The sequence below is a fragment of the Triticum dicoccoides genome, chromosome 7B, assembly GCF_002162155.2.
Source record: "Triticum dicoccoides isolate Atlit2015 ecotype Zavitan chromosome 7B, WEW_v2.0, whole genome shotgun sequence".
NCBI lineage: Eukaryota > Viridiplantae > Streptophyta > Magnoliopsida > Poales > Poaceae > Triticum > Triticum dicoccoides.
The window spans coordinates 698,837,052-698,856,682 of record NC_041393.1 but is presented as its reverse complement, the minus strand read 5'-3'; the positions used below and the strand labels follow the sequence as shown (position 1 = coordinate 698,856,682).

The following is a 19,631-nucleotide window of genomic DNA, read 5'->3' as shown; positions in this document are numbered from 1 at the left end:
TCCACTAGCGGCAAGGAGTGATGGAGGGTGGGAGAAAGCGAGAACAAGGGACGGTGGGAGGGACGAAAGGAGAGAGGGAGAGATATATCGAGGGAGAAAGAGTGACTGGGGGAGAGGGAGCGGTGTACGTGACACGGTAAAAAAACTGTAGACACGCCTGGCTAACACAAGCACATGGTATAATATATCATAACTGCACAATTACGTGTTTGAAATTCGAAGTGTGTATGGGTTGGGGTGGAAGAGGGAATTGCAAGCTGGATGCGCTATGACAGAGGTGGTGAGCTTTGAGGTGTATGGCACAGATGGTGGTATAGCGGCAAAAATAATTCTACAATGCCGCCCGATGTGCACAAGGATACTAAAGTATATGTTACACATGATTTGTGTTAAACCACCGAAATATATATGCCCCGGTGCAACGCACGGGCAATTAACTAGTTTATAGAAAAATGCGACTAGGTTTTTTTCGCAGGGATTGTACCCCCTCCGAACCATATCAATTGTCGCTGATTTAGTACAAGAGCGAGTAAAATGATTTTTTTAGGAAGATCACAGTTGAAACAACTAGAAAAACACAATTTCCTTAAAACAATCATATGCTCTTATTTTCAATCAAGAAATATATTTAATTTATATATTTACCAAATTTTAGAAAGAAAAAAACTATTCTAGTACATTCATACTCATTCTAGCAAAGGGAGTATAAAATTGTGAAATGATAAACAAGAAAAGCGGAACTCTGGAAAGGTGTAGCTCACTGTTAATTTTACACAAGAGGTTGATAACGGGTCGAGTTCCCAAAGAAAAAGTAAGAACATTTTTTTTTTGAGAATCAGTAAGAACATTATTTAATTATACTCTCTCCGTTCCATAATATAAGAGCGTTTTTTATACTAGTGTAGTGTCGAAAATGCTCTTATATAAGAGCTTATAGACTTAAAGGATCTAACAGGAATGAAAGACTTATAGGATCTAACAGGAATGAATGCACGCGCAAGCACACACCGACACAAACAGTTGCACGGGCGCACGCCTCTTATGAATTCCAGGCATACCAAGCAAGGAAATAGATAGGGAGACAATCTAGACCATCCATCAAATAAATTCCGAAAACAACTACTGTTGCTCGTAGGAATTAACTTACTGCAGAAATAATTAAAAATCTTCTGAGGGTTGTCTCTTTAGTTGATTGACAGCTCACAATGCCCACTTCAGTAGCTAATAAATCCATACTACAACAAGCTTCTGTAGAAAACAAACAATTAGATTATATATCCACAAAACATGAAATGGGAGTATGAAACACAATGTTTCTGTATGAAAACTAAATGAATCTGCAGATAGCCTTAGGGCTAAAATTGTTCCCTAGAACCAAACTGGACACCCTAAGGACACAAAGTATCCCTAGGGTAAGAACTAACAACCCAAGGGGTAGTATTATTTCCTTAGGGTTCGCTGCCAGACCCAAGGGGTATTCTCTGGATGGGACCAATCCAATGCCACGTTGGCACTGTTCCCTAGGGTTACTTATAAAAACCCTTAGGAAAGGGCTATGCCTAAGGTAAAGAAATGAAACCTTAGGGAGCTCTCTCGTTAACACCGTGAAGTATTCTTAGGGTGTGTAGTGTTAACTCTAGGGAGATTTGCACACACTTGATTTTCAATATATATTTTATACCTAATAGTTATATTTTAAATATACCCATCAAAGATATATAAATTTAATTCTATAGGAAAAAAATATACATGTGGAAATGTAATTCTATAAGAAAACCATAGGTTGATTGATCACTTTTTTGGGAATGTAAGTTGATAAATTCTATTTTGTGCACAGACTTGATGGGAAAAATATAAGTATAGTACCGAGTACTTACTACTGTATATACATAATATACGCGTGTACAGTCCCACAAAAAAATACGCGTGTACAGGGGAGTATATTCTATTGCAGAGGCTAGCTCAAATTCTTGCGTCTGTACAAAAGAAAAAGAAAAAATAGGCTAGCTCAAATTGGTTGTACACGCGCGCGCAGAATTGGTTGTATCACGCGCGTATCCAGCCCGCCAGTTTTTCAGGCGAGCGCGCCTAGAATTGGTTGTACACGCGCCAAAGTTTCCCCTGTACACGCGCGAAGGCAATTTCCCCCCAAATCCCTCTCCTGTAGACGCACGAGCTTCCTCCCAAATCCCACCCCAGTGCCGAGAGCGCCGCCAAATTAACACCAAAACCACGGCGGCGCAGCTCATCCATCGCGGTGCCGCCCGCGCCCTCCTCAAGCCATCGCCATTGTAGGCGGCGGCGGCCTCCGCCGCTGCAGACTTGGGCTCCCGCGGCTGCCGCTACAGAGGCAGCCGCCGCCGCCGGCAGTGGCGTGGGCCTTGACCAACCGGCCGCCCTCGGTAGCTTCGGACGCACCGGAGGTCTCCGCCGCTTCGATCCTCGCCCGACCCTGCTGCCCTCGACGGATCCTAGCTAGCCTGCCGCCCTCGGTGGATCCTACCCTGCCGCCCACGACCGAGACCAATCTGCCGCAGCCATAGACGTGTGCTTCAACTTCAGAAAGCAGAACCAAGGCTTAATTAGGTGAGCTCACATGGCCATGTTCCATCACATTTCTAATCAGATTTCGTTAGTTAATTAAGGGAAGTGAACCTACTGGTAGATCTAAAAATAGGCTAACTTTCGAGCATGTGCATAGTACTTCGATCTGAAATGTGCTTGACATAATTCTGGAAAACTATTTTTTAACCTTGTCTAGTACAGAATATGAAGATGGAGTGGACTTGCAATTATCTCATGAAGCAATCGACGATTTCTAATAGTTTTCTTCTGTCTAAAGTTACATTGTCCCCCATGTATTTTTAAATCTGGACACCGATGATCTTCTTGTTTTTCCTTGTGTTGAACTTACAATTGTATCTCTGGTGGTTATATTTATCTCTAGTTATTTTATGCCTTTATGCACATATATTCTGCTCCTATACTTATGTCAACTCAGAAATGTGTAATTTTAGTTGTGTGTTTTTGTGGACCTTACTAATGCAGCTGAATTCAATTTTACAGGATGACGAGTGGCTTCCACTCCCCAAATTCTTAAGAGGTTCCGCAGCACTTCTACTGACTATTGCAAATGAGTCCGAACGTCCATTGATTAGACCTGATGGGGACACGTGAGTTATCATTTAATCCACACATTACTGTTTGGCACACCTTGAGGTGTTTGACATATTACACTATGAGATACCTTGGGGTGTGTTTAACTTATATCTATTTTCTTGTGCTAGGCACTGGTTAGAATTACATACATTGAGAAAAAAATGTCAGCAGGCCAAATGGTGTGCTAACTGTCTGTCCAGACTACAATGGAGAGTAGCCTTGGTGGTCTGCATAATTTCTTATGGTGTGTAAAAATTTCAGACCATCGCATCCCTTCAAGGAATTCAAGGGCCTGAGATTCCATGTATTGTTATACCTCCACCTCCAGCTTTTTCAACATTAACCACTTCGTTTCCGATCTTTGCTCCAGAAATGGTATGTACATATTTCTTTCGAAGGCAATAACACCAGATCGGCCCAATAAGAAAAGAAAGGGGATAGGTTGCACTATAGCAGCAAATGTGCATCCGTTTTTTATTGCTATTGTGTTGAAGCTATTTTGCCCACACAATATGTTACAACTAATCACACAACAGCCTTGAAGCTATGGTACTACCTCTGCTATGTTCTCTTCTCTAGGTCCTTGATTGAAAAGGAGGCATTTGTGGTATTTGTAGTAGCTTGAGCCTTTTATATATAACAATGCACGCCCATCATCGCTACATAGTTTAACATCTATCTTGCTGTTTAATCAACTAAGGATTTTTGTAGTCATTATTTATAATTTGATATTTCAAGATTCTAAAAAAAGACATTTCTGCAGCCCTCCACAGGTCAATCAACTAATGGAGCAGAAGATGGAATGTTTGCTGGCTTGTTTGACGCAAACTGGAAATTTCTCTCCACCTGGTGACGAACTACCTCCTTTTTGAGATGTCTCTTGCGATGGTGAAGGAAGTGGCATAATTTTTTTGCGTTGATTAATTGGAAGCCACTGCTTGTTACTAGGATATGCATACTTAATTAAGTGCAACCTGAACTTCTCTTTTTGGCCATGCACATGCTGATGGTTGTGATCTCTTGGATCAGTGACTTACATGATTCATAGTGTGTGTGACAATCCTATTTTGATGACACTTTGTGAACTGTGGGGTACTTTTGTAAGCTCCTGGTTGTTGTCATGTAAAATGATGATGGTTAATATATATGCGTGTGTGCGCGCGTCGCTTTTGTGTCTTCAACTTTCTGGAGTGATTATGTAAAAATATTATAGATTTGTGCAAATACAACGAACGTGTGTGTTTTTACCATACTATTTATAAGTAATGATTCCCTAGGGTTCCTAAACTCAAGGGGTAGTATGGGTTAACGGTCACTGCCGTTATAGAAGATTTCCCTAGGGAACAAAGCGAACCCAAAGGAAACATACTTTACACGTCAGTGGGGCTGGCCTCCTGTCGCCAGTTTCCCTAGAGTTGGAAACCCAAGGGAAAGTAGATGTTACCTAGGGTATACCTTGGACACCCAAGGGAAACCGAGATTCCCCCACCACTGAAGCCCTAGGGCGATTTCCCTAGGGTATACACTAGGGGAAATGGTTTCCCTAGTGTTTTTGCCCTTTTGCTTAGGGTATTAGGCCCTAGGGCTATTTGCAAATTCTAGTAATCATGAGGTGATGTTGCCAAATACCATATATCCGAACAAAAGAACTACAACAGTCAATGGCTAGATTAATAGTACCTAAGCACATACCCTAAAATTTAAGGTGCTGATTCGAAATCATTCATAATGATAACGGTTTCATGCATAATTTGTTAGTACCTAAGTAAGTGATAAGAGATTAAGGTGAATATGCAGTACTTATCGGCTGAGAATTGCCTGCTGGATGAGAAGTTGAGAGAACTGACAAACTTTTCAACAGATTAAACAAAAAGACCGCCGCAACAGCAGTCATCATGTAGAAGAAGACTCCTCCGATCCTTGAACATATGACTCGACAATATGCAATGTAATCAGTACATCCATAACCAAGTTCAGTAACAATGTCGACCATGATGATTTCTTTGCCAATTCTTTTATAAAACAGAACAAAAGCCATCATATAAGTAATGTACAGATCCGCATATCTGCAAGACACAAAAGGGCAAGTACGCTTACATGAATAGAGCATCATAGAAGATATCAGAAAATATATGATAGTGAATTTTCGAAAAAGCTTGAAGGTGGCAGCAACATGGACTGGTATGGCAGCTCATTGACTACAATAGGGAGATACTGCTAGTAAAAGAATACATGCTATGAGAGGTCAGATTTGTGGTTTGGAAACACAACAATGTCTTGAAATTGGTCATTCAAATAGCTGCAGACTTCTAGACAACTCCTGGACTTGAACACTTGCCCTGCAAAGCAAGGAAATAAATATGTGAATAAGCACATCAGAACTTGATCGAGCCAGCAAAAATTTCTTCTAAACTACTCCCCTTACAGATTAAAGTCTGTATTTTTAGAATTTGACATGGCAAGTCCAACACCAGGCCATCTAATTCATTCACAACGTTTAAAGGAAAACATCACTAATATAAATTGCCTAGTAGTTCTGAATTATGGTTTATCCAATAGTATCTATTAACAGTTAATATTTAGATTACAAGTTCATTCAAGTTCATTGACACCAAAATATTCAGTAGCACTTTTTTTTCCAAAAAAACATTAAGCATTATTATGCAACATTCAAGGTTGCAGTCTACTAACTGAAACTCTGAAAAAAAAGAAACATACATATATATTTCTTTGCATAAGCATAACATCCTAGTGTATGCAACACCTCAATTATCATTGCAATTTGTAAAAAGACATTGGTAGAGAGAAGAACATAACTGAATGAGAAAAATCACTGACTTACAGCAGATATGAGCATGATTCTTCATTGCAGATGAACATTCATAGGCATTGACCAATCAAAACTACATGATTTACTCCTGCATATGAACATCATCAACAAGGATTCTGTCCTCGTCGCAACCTGCTCACTCTCTTTCCATGGTGGCGCAGGAGGGCACAAGAAAGCGGGAGAGGGGGAAGAGCAGCGGGGTGGCAGGAAGAGGACGTGTGGCGATTGCGAGAAGCAACAAAAGACATGTGTGTTGGCCGTCTCGCAGACCACTTAGGACAAGGCACGGAGAGAGACTCCATCCATCAACGACACAAGCGGCGGTCCCAAACTGTATCCGGTAGGAACATTTTATTTCCATTGTGCATATTATAAAAAAAATCAGAGGAATTAATCCAAATTGTGGCTCAGAAACGCCTCTTTTTCTTGGATTTCCATGGATGGAAGGAACGCTCCCTTCGCTTTCTTCAGTGATAATGGCACCGACTGATGACACTTGCCGGTGAAATGGTTCAGTTTTTTACTGTAAAAAAATGCGAGCCATTTGTTTTGCTTGATCCTGCTTGCATTTTTTTCCCATTTTTTTCCCGGTGAAATGGTTCAAGAATTCATCACGTCTCTTGACTTTCATAATAAAAAGTTTCTTGCGCCTAATGTATGCTGAAACTTAAGTTGTGTTACCTAAATCTGTACTGTATTAAATAATCTAGGATTGTTGTTTAACCACTTTGAACACGGACATCTTCTGCCCTACCTAACCTGTCATTTTCTTCGCCCCATGTTTCCCTGCTAAAGTAACCTGCAACCGACATGAGCAGCTCTCAACAGTCTTCAAAAGGTTGACAGCGAGCCGTGAATGGTAACTAGATAAATGTGCTGACTGTTACGCGTCAACTTTCTCAGCAAACCGTGACACTTTGCCCCATTATTGTCAAATCAAGGCAATTTGGGTGGCCCCATTTCAAATTTCCTTTTGCTTCTATATGACCTTTTAAGAGAACAAGAAGGATTTTGTGGTCTCTTGTAAGGGGGAAAGTATCGCGACGACCGGTTGCTAACCGTTGATGTCATGGTAAAACAAATATTCATCGCTCCCTGAAAAAGTGAAATAAAAAAAATGCATGACTGCCGTCGCCCAAAAATAAGACACCACATGTCATTCAACATAAAGAACAATAGACATCTTTTTTTAGTTGTCAATAGACATCATTTTGGGCGTACACATATTATGCAATGTGCTACATACCTCTTTTCTTTCACTGTTATTTATAGAAAAATGCGACTAGGTTTTTTTCGCAGGGATTGTACCCACTCCGAACCATATTAATTGTCGCTGATTTAGTACAAGAGTGAGTAAAAGGAATTTTTTAGGAAGACCACACTAGAAACAATTAGAAAAGCACAATTTCCTTAAAACAATCATATGCTCTTATTTTCAATCAAGAAATATATTTAATTTACATATTTATACCGAATTTTAGAAGAAAAAAACTATTCTAGTACATTCATACTCATTCTAGCAAAGAGAGTATAAAATTGTGAAATGATAAACAAGAAAAGCGTAACTCTGGAAAGGTGTAGCTCACTGTTAATTTTACACAAGAGGTTGATAACGGGTCGAGTTCCCAAAAAAAAAGTAAGAACATTTTTTTTTTGAGAATCAGTAAGAACATTATTTAATTGTACTGTAGTTTTAGTTATACAAGTTGCTCTGTAGTTTTTCGGATCTAGTATGATCCAAAGCATTGCAACTGAATTTTTATCGAGTTTGAATAAAGTCATAAGATGCTAATTATTAAAGAAAAATTCGAAGAAACTTTGCTTATGTGTGTGGTTAGGATTCCCTCAATTCTCTCCCAAACAAAAACAAATCTCTCAAAAAACAATAATAGATTCTCTGACGAAGAGGATCCAGCAGCACGCGAGCGCATTCAACTCCACACAACCCAACTGCCAGCGCGTGGCGCACCGCAACACACCGCACGAACCGACCTCCAAATCCCGGATTCCCCAGGGGCCCATCCGCGAAAAGACCCCACAGCCGGGAGGGAGGAGCCCATCCCGTCCCGAACCAATCACACCCCTCGGCGGCGGCGCGGACCGCCGCGCCGGCCATGGCGGACGCCGTCAAGCAGCCGCTCCTCCACCACCACCAGCCCTACGCGTACCCGTCTTACGCCGCGTCGGCCTCGTCCCCCGCGCTCCCCTCCGTGCCCCACTCCGGGACCGCCACCCCCACCCCCGGGGGCGGGGGCGGGGGCGCGGCCTCCTCCTTCGCCGGGGGCCGCCGCTTCCCGGGCGGCCTCGACGTGCCCAACCTCAAGAAGCGCGGCGGCGGCACGCGCAGCTGGATCCGCGTCGAGGCCGCCACGGCCTCCGTGCAGACGCTCGAGGTCGACAAGGCCACCATGATGCGCCGCTGCGAGCTCCCCGCCCGCGACCTCCGCCTCCTCGACCCGCTCTTCGTCTACCCCTCCACCGTCCTCGGCCGCGAGCGCGCCATCGTCGTCAACCTCGAGCAGATCCGCTGCGTCATCACCGCCGACGAGGTGCTCCTCCTCAACTCCCTCGACAGCTACGTCTTCCAGTACGCCGCCGAGCTGCAGCGCCGCCTCCTCGAGCGCGCCGAGGGCGACGAGCTCCCCTTCGAGTTCCGCGCCCTCGAGCTCGCCCTCGAGGCCGCCTGCTCCTTCCTCGACGCCCAGGTACCCACGCCACCACGCCCTCCACAGCCTCCTTTGTTCCACCCCTCTAATAAAATCACTGTATATGCGTCTGCCGTGATTACTTATTATTCATAGTATACGATGATCCCATAATTATTTTAGTATAAATTTTCTGCAATACTCTTGTTTAGTTTGATCCGAATGTCTAATACTAGATACTACTAAGGGATGTCATGGTGGGCAAACACTAAATTTGGGGTCAGTGCCTTCGATCCCCAGGAAACAAAGCGTGTTTGGCTACTTTGGGGAATAGGGAATGGGAGTTTCCAGGTGGGAGTTTGTTGGGGGATTATGCTTCAGGAAATTGGTTATTAGTCCCAAACCTTTGGTTGGTGTGTGGTGGTGGGATTTGGGAGGATGTTCTATCCCACTTGAATTAACAGGGGACCAGGGGAGAGGTACGTTAGAATTGGCCTCCTTAATTCCCTTTCCCCTTCCCTCCTCAACTTCCTTGCCCCCTAACCAAGCAATGGATTATAGGCTTGCTCCTTGGTATTAGTTGGATCAAAATTATCACTGATTGTTGACGTTTTTCTCTCCTGCCTCTCTTTGGAGGTGTACTAAGGAATTTAATAAATAGTTGGCGCCAGTCTGCTACATCTGTAATTAGAGATTCTTTTCATAGCATTTCTTTTTTGCTTTTGAAATTTCAACATCTGTGGTACATTATGCTTTAGGAAGGGGATGAAAGTCTAAGCTTATTTAACCATTGGTCTGAGAAATATAGGTCCAAGAGGAAAATGTATACCAACATAGATCTTTGAATGCAAAAAGGGTCAGTGGTCACTCTGGGTGTTTAGAGGTGACGGTTTTCTTGTTTAAGAAGTCATCACCTCCCTATGTGCATATTCTTTCCTTCTGTAGGTGTTCTCTTTGATACCTTTCCCCCTTCATTACCAGTACAATGATGCTTTCTCTGTTAAAACCTTGACACTACATTATCAATCTCCAACAGCTTAATTGATCTAAGGTCACCTGAAGTATATGTTCAGAATTTGGATCATCTATCTCATATGCTTATACCTGAACCCTCTCTGAAGTGGTATTCTTGTGCCAGATTTTTGCCATTTGATTATAGTTATAATTGCATACTTCGATTTGGGAGTTGTTATGAGGCTACTATATGGGACTGGAGACACCTTCTGTAATGGAATTGGGAAAATATAACTGTTTGAACCGAGAAATTAGGTTATGCAGAAATATTTAACACTAACATTACTATTTTACTTCCCTTTTGCGAGGCCAGCCAATAGTGTTATTATGTTGGAAAATAAGCAATTCATTATTTAATCTTGATAAAGGGTAAGCTGATATTACGTAGCTGCAAGAGAACTGGAGTAGATTTAGGCTTGGCTTGACATAGCGATTTTCTTAATGCACTTTGAATATATACTCCCTCCGTTCCTAAATATAAGCCTTTTTAGAGATTCCAATGCGGACTACATACCGAGCAAAATGAGTGAATCTACGTTCTAAAGTATGTGTATATACATCCGTATGTAGTCTGTATTGAAATCTCTAAAAAGGCTTATATTTAGAAACGGAGGGAGTAGTATTTTTCTAGTATATAGATCAGTTGACAACTATCTGTTGGGAATATAACAGTGATTTTTACTATAGTTCGTAAATTTTCTTCACAACTACATGATTCCACAGTGTAGCGACAGTGCACAACAATCCTAAGCAGAGACTACCTGTGTGCTGCTGTGCTCCGCTGTAGTTTGGGATGTATTATGGAAATTATGCTTTTGGTTTGAAAATAATTACCTCCGTCCCAAATTAGTTGTCTTAAATTTGTCAGATACGGATGTACCTGACACAGTAAAACGTGTCTAGATACATCCGTATCTAGACAAATCTAAGACAACTAATTCAGGACGGAGGGAGTAGTAGTCAATAATTAGTGAATGGATGGATGCAAGTATTGCTTGTTCGTAGTTTATTCAAAAAGCTTCTAGCCAGGACATTGAAAGCTTTAATTATTGACAAAAAATATCTTGTAAAGGCTTCATACAAGAACCATCACCTGAACATGATCCTGTACCAATGTCTGCATTAATTCTCTAGCTTTTGTTGTTGCAGAAAGTGACCATGGTTACAAGTTGTACAGTTCATGCTCTTTGAGATACTTCACAGTTCACAGATAGCTCATGCTAACTTATATGCTAGCCCTCCATCCCAAAATAAGTGTCTCAACTTTAGTACAAGACACTTATTTTGGGGCGGAGGGAGTATTTATGTTTACTATTCAGCTATGAAATATAATTTATATCTCTGAAGTTGGCAGCCTCCCTCTTACCTCATCAAGTTCATTGGAAATAATATTCATTGCACCAAAACATGATGATCTTGATATCAGTTCAAACTGGAGCATGTCTTAATCTGCATTTTCTGCCTTTCTCAGGCAGCAGAATTGGAAATTGAAGCATATCCCTTACTGGATGAGCTAACATCAAAAATTAGTACTCTAAATCTGGAACGTGTTCGGCGTCTAAAAAGTAGACTAGTTGCTCTGACCAGAAGAGTCCAGAAGGTAAGTTTGCATTCTAATAGGAATCCTGCTTCTCTTTTTCTTCAGATAATATGTTTCTAAGTTAGTCCTGCTATATAATTGCCGTTGTATCTTGCAATAGGTCAGGGATGAAATAGAACAACTGATGGATGATGATGGAGATATGGCTGAGATGTATCTCACCGAGAAAAAGATGAGGATGGAATCATCATCTGTGTTTGGTGATCAGTCGTTGGCGACCTTCAACGCAGCAGCTGCTGGGACTTCAGTTTCAGCTCCCGTGTCTCCAGTCTCGTCACCAACAGAATCACGGAAATTGGAGAAAACCTACAGCTTGTGTAGAAGTAGACATGATAGTGTAAAGAGCTCAGATAACACAGTGACTGAACATATTGAGGAGCTTGAAATGTTACTAGAAGCATATTTTGTAGTCATCGACAGCACTCTTAACAAGCTGACCTCGGTAAGGAGTCACCTTTATTCAAAATTGCAAGATGTCTTGTGTTTTCTTATATAACTGCGAGTCGACGGGTCTATGACTGATTTTGTTTTCCTTCTTTCAGCTGAAGGAGTATATTGATGACACCGAAGATTTTATCAACATTCAGCTGGTACATCAGCATATCTCGTACTCTTCTCATTCAATTTACCAGCACGTAGGATCTATGCGTTTCACATACCGATGCCTGCTATATGAACTAACTGAATTATCTTGAGTTTCCTGTTCCCAGGAGAATGCATGTAGGATCTATGCATTTCACATACTGCTGCCTGCTGTCTCTATACTAATCGATCTTCACTCTCCTGTTCCCAGGACAACGTGCGGAATCAGCTGATCCAGTTCGAGCTTTTGCTAACAACCGCCACATTTGTCGTCGCCATTTTCGGAGTGGTCGCGGGTGTTTTCGGGATGAACTTCGAGACCGACGTTTTCAACATCCAGAACGCGTTCCAGTGGGTGCTGATCATTACTGGAGTGGTTGGCGCTTTCATCTTCTGCTTCTTCGTCTGGTTCTTCAAGTACAAGAGACTGATGCCCCTGTAGATATAAGCTCCCGTCATTATGCGGACTCAACCTTCTATTCTCTGTTAAGGTACTTGACCAAAAAGACCTGAATCCATGTAAATCAACATTTTTTCAGGGGCTTGCCGTGTACCTACTACAAAATCAAATGAAAACATATAATTTTTCCTTACTCTTCTGTAAATGGGTTATTATAGAAATAGTTCTCAAGTCTTAACCATCCATCCTTCCAAATATTTTGCCTATTAATAAAAACAGGTATTTGTTGGGGTGGTTATAGATATAAAATTCTTGTATGTACATGGTTTTAGGACTCCACTACAAATCTGACTTTAGATTTTTTATCATGGCAATAAATCAAATGTTTTTCTATGGCAATTTGTGTTTGCCGAGGAAATCAAGTCCAGTTTGCAAGCATGGAAAATCCGTCTTGGTTCATTTATTTTGTGTGGAAATTGCCGTGCTCGCCAACTGAAATTGCCATCCTCACCCCAATTAAATTTGCCGTAAAAAATGTTCCATTTGCCATGCTTAAAAATCAGGTGTCAGATTTTTAGCATTACCGTAATTTTAACAGAGTATGCTGGGTGTATATAGGGCTTTCTTCTAATTCCATATGAGAAAACTGTTTTTACTACTCGTAGTAGCTTATGTAATTTGTGCTACGGTCGTTCGTCGGTATGTAAGCTCTACTAGTTCATTCCCGAGACAAACGAAGTACTACCAGATGTAGGGTATGCTGACGCTGAGTCACCAGCTGGAGGGTATGCTGGCGCTGCGTCCCACTACGTGGCAGTGACACCGCGCCACGCGTCCTGCCATGCATTCCAGTGGCCGCTTAACATGCCCACTTAAGGCCCCTCTCGTCCTTCTCCGAGGGCTCATCTCAGCAGTGGCAAACAAGAAAGCTTGGCCGGAGTTTGCAGCTTGGCAGCGAGAAGAGGAGGAGCATCGTCCGTCCACCATGTGGCCGGAGATGAAGGCGTGGGCCTCCATGGCCGACGACCCGCTGAAGCGCGCGTCGTCGGCGGCGACGAGCCCGTCCAGCCCCATGCGCCGCTTCAGCCCCACCACGATGGCCGTCGGCGGCCTCCTCGCCGTCGGCACCGTCGGCTACTTCATGTTCATGGGCAAGGACGACAGGCAGCGCGAGCGCGACAGGCACAACGAGCGCCTGGCTCAGCGCACCTGAGAAGCCGCCATCGTCGCCGCCCTCCTCTGAGGGAGGCGAACGCCGTCTAGCTTAGCGTACTAGCCGCTGCCGCGTAATAGTAATAAAATCCAACCCCCTTCCGTGTACGGTGTATAAATCGCGTGTGTTCTGTTGTTTATGTACTCTTTTATCAGTGGAACATGCATAGATTTCACTGAGCATACATAGTCTTCTTTTATCTGTTGCTGAACATGGTTAATTCTCTGAAGTTCACCCGTTCGCCTAAGATGACGCCTGAATTAGCAGAGCTACTCTTTTGATCTCAAAACCAACCACGCCATGGCATGCTAGTTAACAAATTGTCTAGTCGATCTTGAGGGAGGAGTAGATGAGCCTTGTGAAGTAGAGGCAGGTGTAGAAGGCGGCGTAGAGTTAGAGGTAGAGCGCCGAGGAGCCGGCTGTTGTCAGGTAAGTACGACCTCCACCACCACCGGTAGTCCTCGCCGCAGAGCTGGAAGTAGCAGAGCACCACGGCGATCTCCGCGCAGGTCATGATCATGGCTTCCGGAGCATGATCATGGCCACCATGCCGGACAGGAAGAGCACGATCATGAGCGAGTTCACCATGGAGACCCAGTGGATCTGGTCGTCCGTCATCGGGAGGATGAAGGTACGTGTCCCAGCACGACGCCCATTGATGTCGCTTTCCTGCGCGCAGGATCCGCCATGGATGGAGTGGATACCATTGTCAAGAGCCACACAAGACAGACAGACACTGAACCACACGGATGTCCGCCATGGACGCGGCTTTCAGTGACCTTACGAAGCCAAGTCTCACCATAACTTAGACCCCATTATCAGCCGTCCATTAAAGAACCGACTCTCCAGATTGACCTATTTCCATACTGAAAATTTTGAAGTGTTCAGAAAAAATTGAAAATAATCCAGTAAAAATTGAAAATAATCCAGTAAATCATAAATATTTTGTTTTGTATTCTGGGAAAGTTTCAACCCATTTGGATTGTATGGTTTGTGATTAAATAGCTTTGTGAGCTCAAATAAATAAAAAAAGTGTATTCACAAACTATACATCCAAATGGATTGAAATTTTCACAGAATACTAAACAAAACATTTGCAATTTATTGATTTTTTTTTAAATTTATCTGAACACTTTAAAAAATTCATTTGAAATATGAATCAATTCGGTCGGTTGGATCTTTAATGGAGGGCTGATAGAGGAGGCCAAGTTACGGTGGGACATGAAGTCACTGAAGCTGCGTCCATCCGCACCAATCCATTGTCAAGAGCCACACAACGGCCAAGGCAGACAAACACTGAATCATATGGTGTTGACCGTTGACACCACATATATATATACTTCAAAATCGATGTCGTAGGAGAAGATGATCTCCTTGTTGGCCTCTACTTCTTGGGGAGAATCGGAGTCTCGGACGAGGCGCCGAGAATGCAGGTCGCAGGTCTCGTCGCGCGTCGCGTTCCCCTTCCACTCGCCGTCGTGTTCATGCTTAACGCTGCACCCAGCAGCAAAGCAGAGAAGATGTTCATGCTTGATACGACGAATCAAACTTGTCGAGAATCCTGCAACCAACCAAGCGTTTGATACGACGAATCCATTAGTGAGCTCTGTGGCCGATCTCTGAACAATTCTTACACCATATGCATGATGCATCTGCTCTGCTCACATGTTGACGCGATAGTCGTCGTCGATCTTCTCATTGACGTCGTTGGCCCCCTGCTGGGTGAGCATCATCCTGCAGACGATCTGGCACAGCCTCGGCTCCTGCATCTCCAACTGCAAACTCAGCCACAAATCCTGGGCGAGGATGGATTTTGACGGGTGTCCTCGTTGGTTGGAGTAAATTAAACAGAAGTACCACAATTTGGACATTGGAATCAGATTGGTATCAAGATTGGTAATTTTTACGTGTCAGTATCAACTTTGGGGCGAGAGGATGCAAAAAAGGCTAAAACAGTTGTTTAGACGTATTGACAGGGAAACTGACCCATTGGGCCCGCCTGTCGGGTGCTACATGGCATGTTTTTTTTACAGAAAACCCCTTGCTTTGTACGTAATCCCGTAAATGCCCAATTATTTCGGGAAAAAAGCTCCTATAAGAGCTTTTTTTTTCGTTCGTAATTTCCACCACCAATTTGGACTCGTTTGAAAATTTGCGTCGGTTTGAAGGAACAAATAAACAAGCCAAAATTAAATCCCGCACAGGATTCAAACCGCCGACCTGCTGTTCCGCAGCGCCGCGTGCTAGCAACCCCGCCAAAGCATCGCTAGCGACATATAGCAGGCGAGGTTCTTTTTATACTAGCTCAGGAACGCTGGGCCGGCCCACCGAGGCCTGCATTTTTTTTCGTTTCGCACTTACCTGGCGCGCGTGTTGGGGTTCATTCATTGCCCAGATTTCTTTATGTTTCATTTTTCTTACTCATTGTGCTTTATTTTTTTGTTTCTAGTTTTGGCTTATTTTAGGTTTTCCTTCCTTGCTTTTTCTTTCTTTCTTTTTCATTCACTAGTTGGTTTTCTCCTGGATTTTTAACATATTTACTGAATATTTTTTATGACGGGTTTTAGTATATGGTGAAAATTTGCATAATGCGCGGTGAAAATTTCGTAATTTATGGTGAACATTTTCTTAATACACGATGATTTTCATGAATATTATGATTACATAATTTCTTAATTTATAGTGAACATTTTTAATGCACGATGAACTTTTCTTTAGAAACGGTGAACATTTTTCTTATAATATGAACGTTGAACATATTTTGAATGCAAATTGAATATTTTTGTAATATATGTTGAAATATTTTCTTAAGATATGAAGAAAAGTTTACTTAATGCGTGTTATTTTTTTTTGTAATTTATGGTGAGCATTTTCTTAATACACGATGAGTTTCAAGAGCATTATGGTGAACATATTCTTAATACATGGTGAATTATTTGTATTTCAAGAAATGTTCAGCATGTGTTAAAAACTTATTATGTAAATCATTCTTGCAATTCAGAGAGGTCGATTTTTTTAATAAAAGTTGAACAGTTTTAATGCATTTCTAAAATTTATTATGATTACACATTTATTTTTAATACATGTTGTCAACTTTTTAAGTAACAGTGCATTTAAAAAAATACAATCAATATGCGAGTAACTCAAATAAAAATCTGTGTGTTGGGCATTTTTTTTTTAAAGTTGTGTATTTGAATAATATAATTAGGATACATAGTAATTGTGCATGGTTGTGGTCCTCAGCGCAGACACATTAAATTTGGGCCATGCCTGTGTTCTAGTCTGGTGCTTGACACTTAATAATACTAATATGTAATCGCAAAAAATATATGTATTATTTTTTTGAGGATAAATATATGTATTATGTTCAGGATTAAAAAAACAGTAAACCAGTGTGCAGCCCCGCTGGGCCAACCGCCGGCCCAACGTCCTCGGGCTAGTATAAAAATGCTCTAGCCTGCTATACGTCGCGAGGGATGCCGTGGCCGGGTGGCTAGCGCACTGCGCTGCCGACCAGTCGCGGTTTGAATCCTGCGCGGGATTCAATTTTGCTTTCTTTTATTTATTTTGCAACGTCTCGCCTCAAAGATGATACTGACCGTTGGTTGTTGGGACGCCGGCAGGTGCGGCCCGTGCCGCGGTGCAGTTCGGGGGCGCATATTTTTTTTTTGCGTGGAAGGGGGCGCGGGTTTTGTCGCCGTGGACCGCGGGATCGTCAGGGCCGGTCGTGCGGGGCCCACTTTGTTGCACGATTCTCGACGCGTCCGGCTGCGTCGACGCACCTCGCCAGGCATGAGTGTCCGCAAAGATGAGTGTCGCCGACGGAACAACGTTCTGATTTCCTCCGGTTGACATAGGTACCGTGATCTGTCCTCTTCTAGCACTTCCTTTGTTCACTTTTGTAAAGCGTTGAAGATAGACAGTGTGCAAAGTAGACCATTTTCAGTTGTCTACTTTTCTTTTTAATGTTGATAGTTAATCTACCAAATTCATTGATCAATAGAAAGAAGGTTGATCCAGTTTATGAGGAAAATCGGACCCAAAAACCACCAGCGCTTGCACTCACAAACCTTTCAATTGCTTCTCATCAAACTATCTTACCTTTTCTTGTCTCGCCTTAATGGGCAAGTCAAACTAGTCAATGCACGAATGCCAGCGATACAAAGTTCCTGCCCCATCTCATGGTCTCATCTCAGCAGAGATCACTAACTGGCTAGTGGACGAGAACCATCCGGAGATCAGCTAGCACCTTCAGACGTAGTGGGATGTTTAAGTGAACCTTTTTTTTTCAAACAGAGGCAAAAGATTTGCCTCATCCATTAAATAAAAGAAGAATAGAGTTTGACAGTTTGCAAGTAACCTTACAAAAAGGTGTAAGGGCATATTTCACCCTATGTGGTTTTGATGATTGATGACAATGCTTTTGCGGACTAATCGTGTGCATTGAGCATTTCAGATATCTCATGTCTAGGCACAAGACGATTCGTTGCCCCTCAGAGTTTTAAGTGAAGAAGGTGTAGTCTCTTTCGTTTCAGGTTTTGGTGGACTCGAGTCGTAGGAGACACCGTATTATCAAGAGGGGGTCCGTATTGAAAAGGCTAGGGTGGAATCAACACGTACACGTCATCTTTGCACCCCCAGCTTATTTCCTCTCCTTGGACTTTGTGATTTCATCGAAGTGAAGGTTGTGAGGTGCTAGCGGTAGTACCGCCGCCAGAGCGGTAGTACCGCCCATGGACCTCAAGCGGCAGTACCGTTGCTCTACAACGGCATACCGCTTGGGTGCATCGGCGACAGTACCGTCCTTGGTTGGCACTGCTACCGCTTCGATTCGAGGGTGCTTTCCTCGTGTTGAGTTGTGCGGCAGTAGTAGCGGCAGTAGCATCGGTAGTACCACGGCTACCACCGCTACTAGTGCCGCCCAAATCCTCTCTCTCCTTCTCGTTCCCCCTCTGAGGCCTCTACTCTCAGTCACTGTGGTAGTACCGCTCAGGGTGGCGTAGTACCGCTGGCACCAGCGGTAGTACCGCCCCACCGAGCGGTAGTACTGCTCTGTGCGGGCTGAAGTGGGGGTAACGGTTGGATTGTTTCCCCCACTATAAAAGGAGGTCTTCTTCCCCAAGTTGACCTACCTCTTTTCCCCCAAGCTTCATTGTTGCTCCAAAGCTCATTTCGCCCGATCTCTCTCTCTCTAGCCAATCGAACTTGTTGATTCTTTAGGGATTGGTTGAGAAGACCCGGATCTACACTTCCACCAAGAGAAATTTGATTCCCCCACTAATCCCTTGCGGATCTTGTCACTCTTGGGTGTTTGAGAACCCTAGATGGTTGAGGTCACCTCGGAGCCATATTTCATTGTGGTGAAGCTCCCTGGTTTCGTCGGGAGCCTCCAATTGAGTTGTGGAGATAGCTCCAACCTTGTTTGTGAAGGTTTGTTCGCCGCCTTCAAGGGCACCAATAGTGGAATCACGTCATCTCACATTGTGTGAGGGCGTGAGGAGAATACAGTTGCCCTAGTGGCTTCTTGGGGAGCATTGTGCCTCCACACCGCTCCAACGGAGACGTACTTCCTCTTAAAGGGAAGGAACTTCGGTAACACATCCTCGTCTTCACCGGCTCTGCTATTGGTTACTTCTTACCTTTACTTGTGCAAGCTTATATTGTGTTGTTTCCTTAGCTTGCTTGTGTGCTTGTTGTTGTTGCATCATATAGGTTGTTCACCTAGCTGCACATCTAGATAACCTATTTTGATGCTAAGTTTAATTTGGTCAAGAAAAGCTAAAAATTGTTAGTTGCCTACTCACCCCCTCCTCTAGTCAACCATATCGATCCTTTCAATTGGTATCAGAGCCTCGTATCTTTATTAAGGACTTTGCCGTGTGAAGAGTATGGTTGACACCATGGACGAGGTGGAGGGGCACCCGGTGCGAATCCCACTTTGTCCGCGACCGATGTGAGATCCTCGGTCTCTCGCGAGGAGTTCAATGTGGCTATGGACACATTGAAAACCTCCATGACGGCCAAGGTTAAAGGCATGTTTAAGGAGTTTCTTGATGGGCTTAAATTATCCACCGAACCATTGAAAGTGGTTGATCCCGCTAACAAGGTGACAGATGCTAACTCCAAAAAGGGGGAAGCTAGTAGTGAGAATGCTCCTATGCCTAGTGGTAGAAGTGGGAGTGGCATCT

At 43.2% G+C, this 19,631-nt stretch overlaps 2 protein-coding genes and 1 long non-coding RNA gene across 4 annotated transcripts; all 3 read left to right on the top strand.

Annotated features, from left to right (window-relative positions):
- Nucleotides 1-2,138: 2,138 nt before the first annotated feature.
- On the top strand, nt 2,139-4,306 carry LOC119340174. 2 transcript variants are annotated; one of them, XR_005164424.1, is made up of 4 exons: nt 2,139-2,586; nt 3,067-3,173; nt 3,288-3,534; nt 3,923-4,306. It is a non-coding gene; the product is annotated as an uncharacterized LOC119340174 (long non-coding RNA). The 2 variants fall into 2 exon arrangements; XR_005164423.1 differs by lacking the exon at nt 3,923-4,306 and having other exon boundaries at nt 3,288-3,916.
- Nucleotides 4,307-8,012: 3,706 nt separating this feature from the next.
- LOC119337667 (magnesium transporter MRS2-B-like) lies at nt 8,013-12,533 on the top strand. Its single transcript, XM_037609828.1, has 5 exons — nt 8,013-8,694; nt 11,120-11,248; nt 11,349-11,690; nt 11,791-11,838; nt 12,042-12,533. The coding sequence occupies exons 1-5, from the start codon at nt 8,104-8,106 to the stop codon at nt 12,270-12,272; spliced, it is 1,341 nt and encodes a 446-aa protein (XP_037465725.1). The 5' UTR covers nt 8,013-8,103; the 3' UTR covers nt 12,273-12,533.
- Nucleotides 12,534-12,882: 349 nt separating this feature from the next.
- Nucleotides 12,883-13,669, top strand: LOC119342044. The gene has a single exon (XM_037613882.1). It carries the CDS (start codon nt 13,072-13,074, stop codon nt 13,441-13,443), a length of 372 nt encoding a protein of 123 aa, XP_037469779.1. The 5' UTR covers nt 12,883-13,071; the 3' UTR covers nt 13,444-13,669.
- The last annotated feature ends 5,962 nt before the right edge of the window (nt 13,670-19,631 follow it).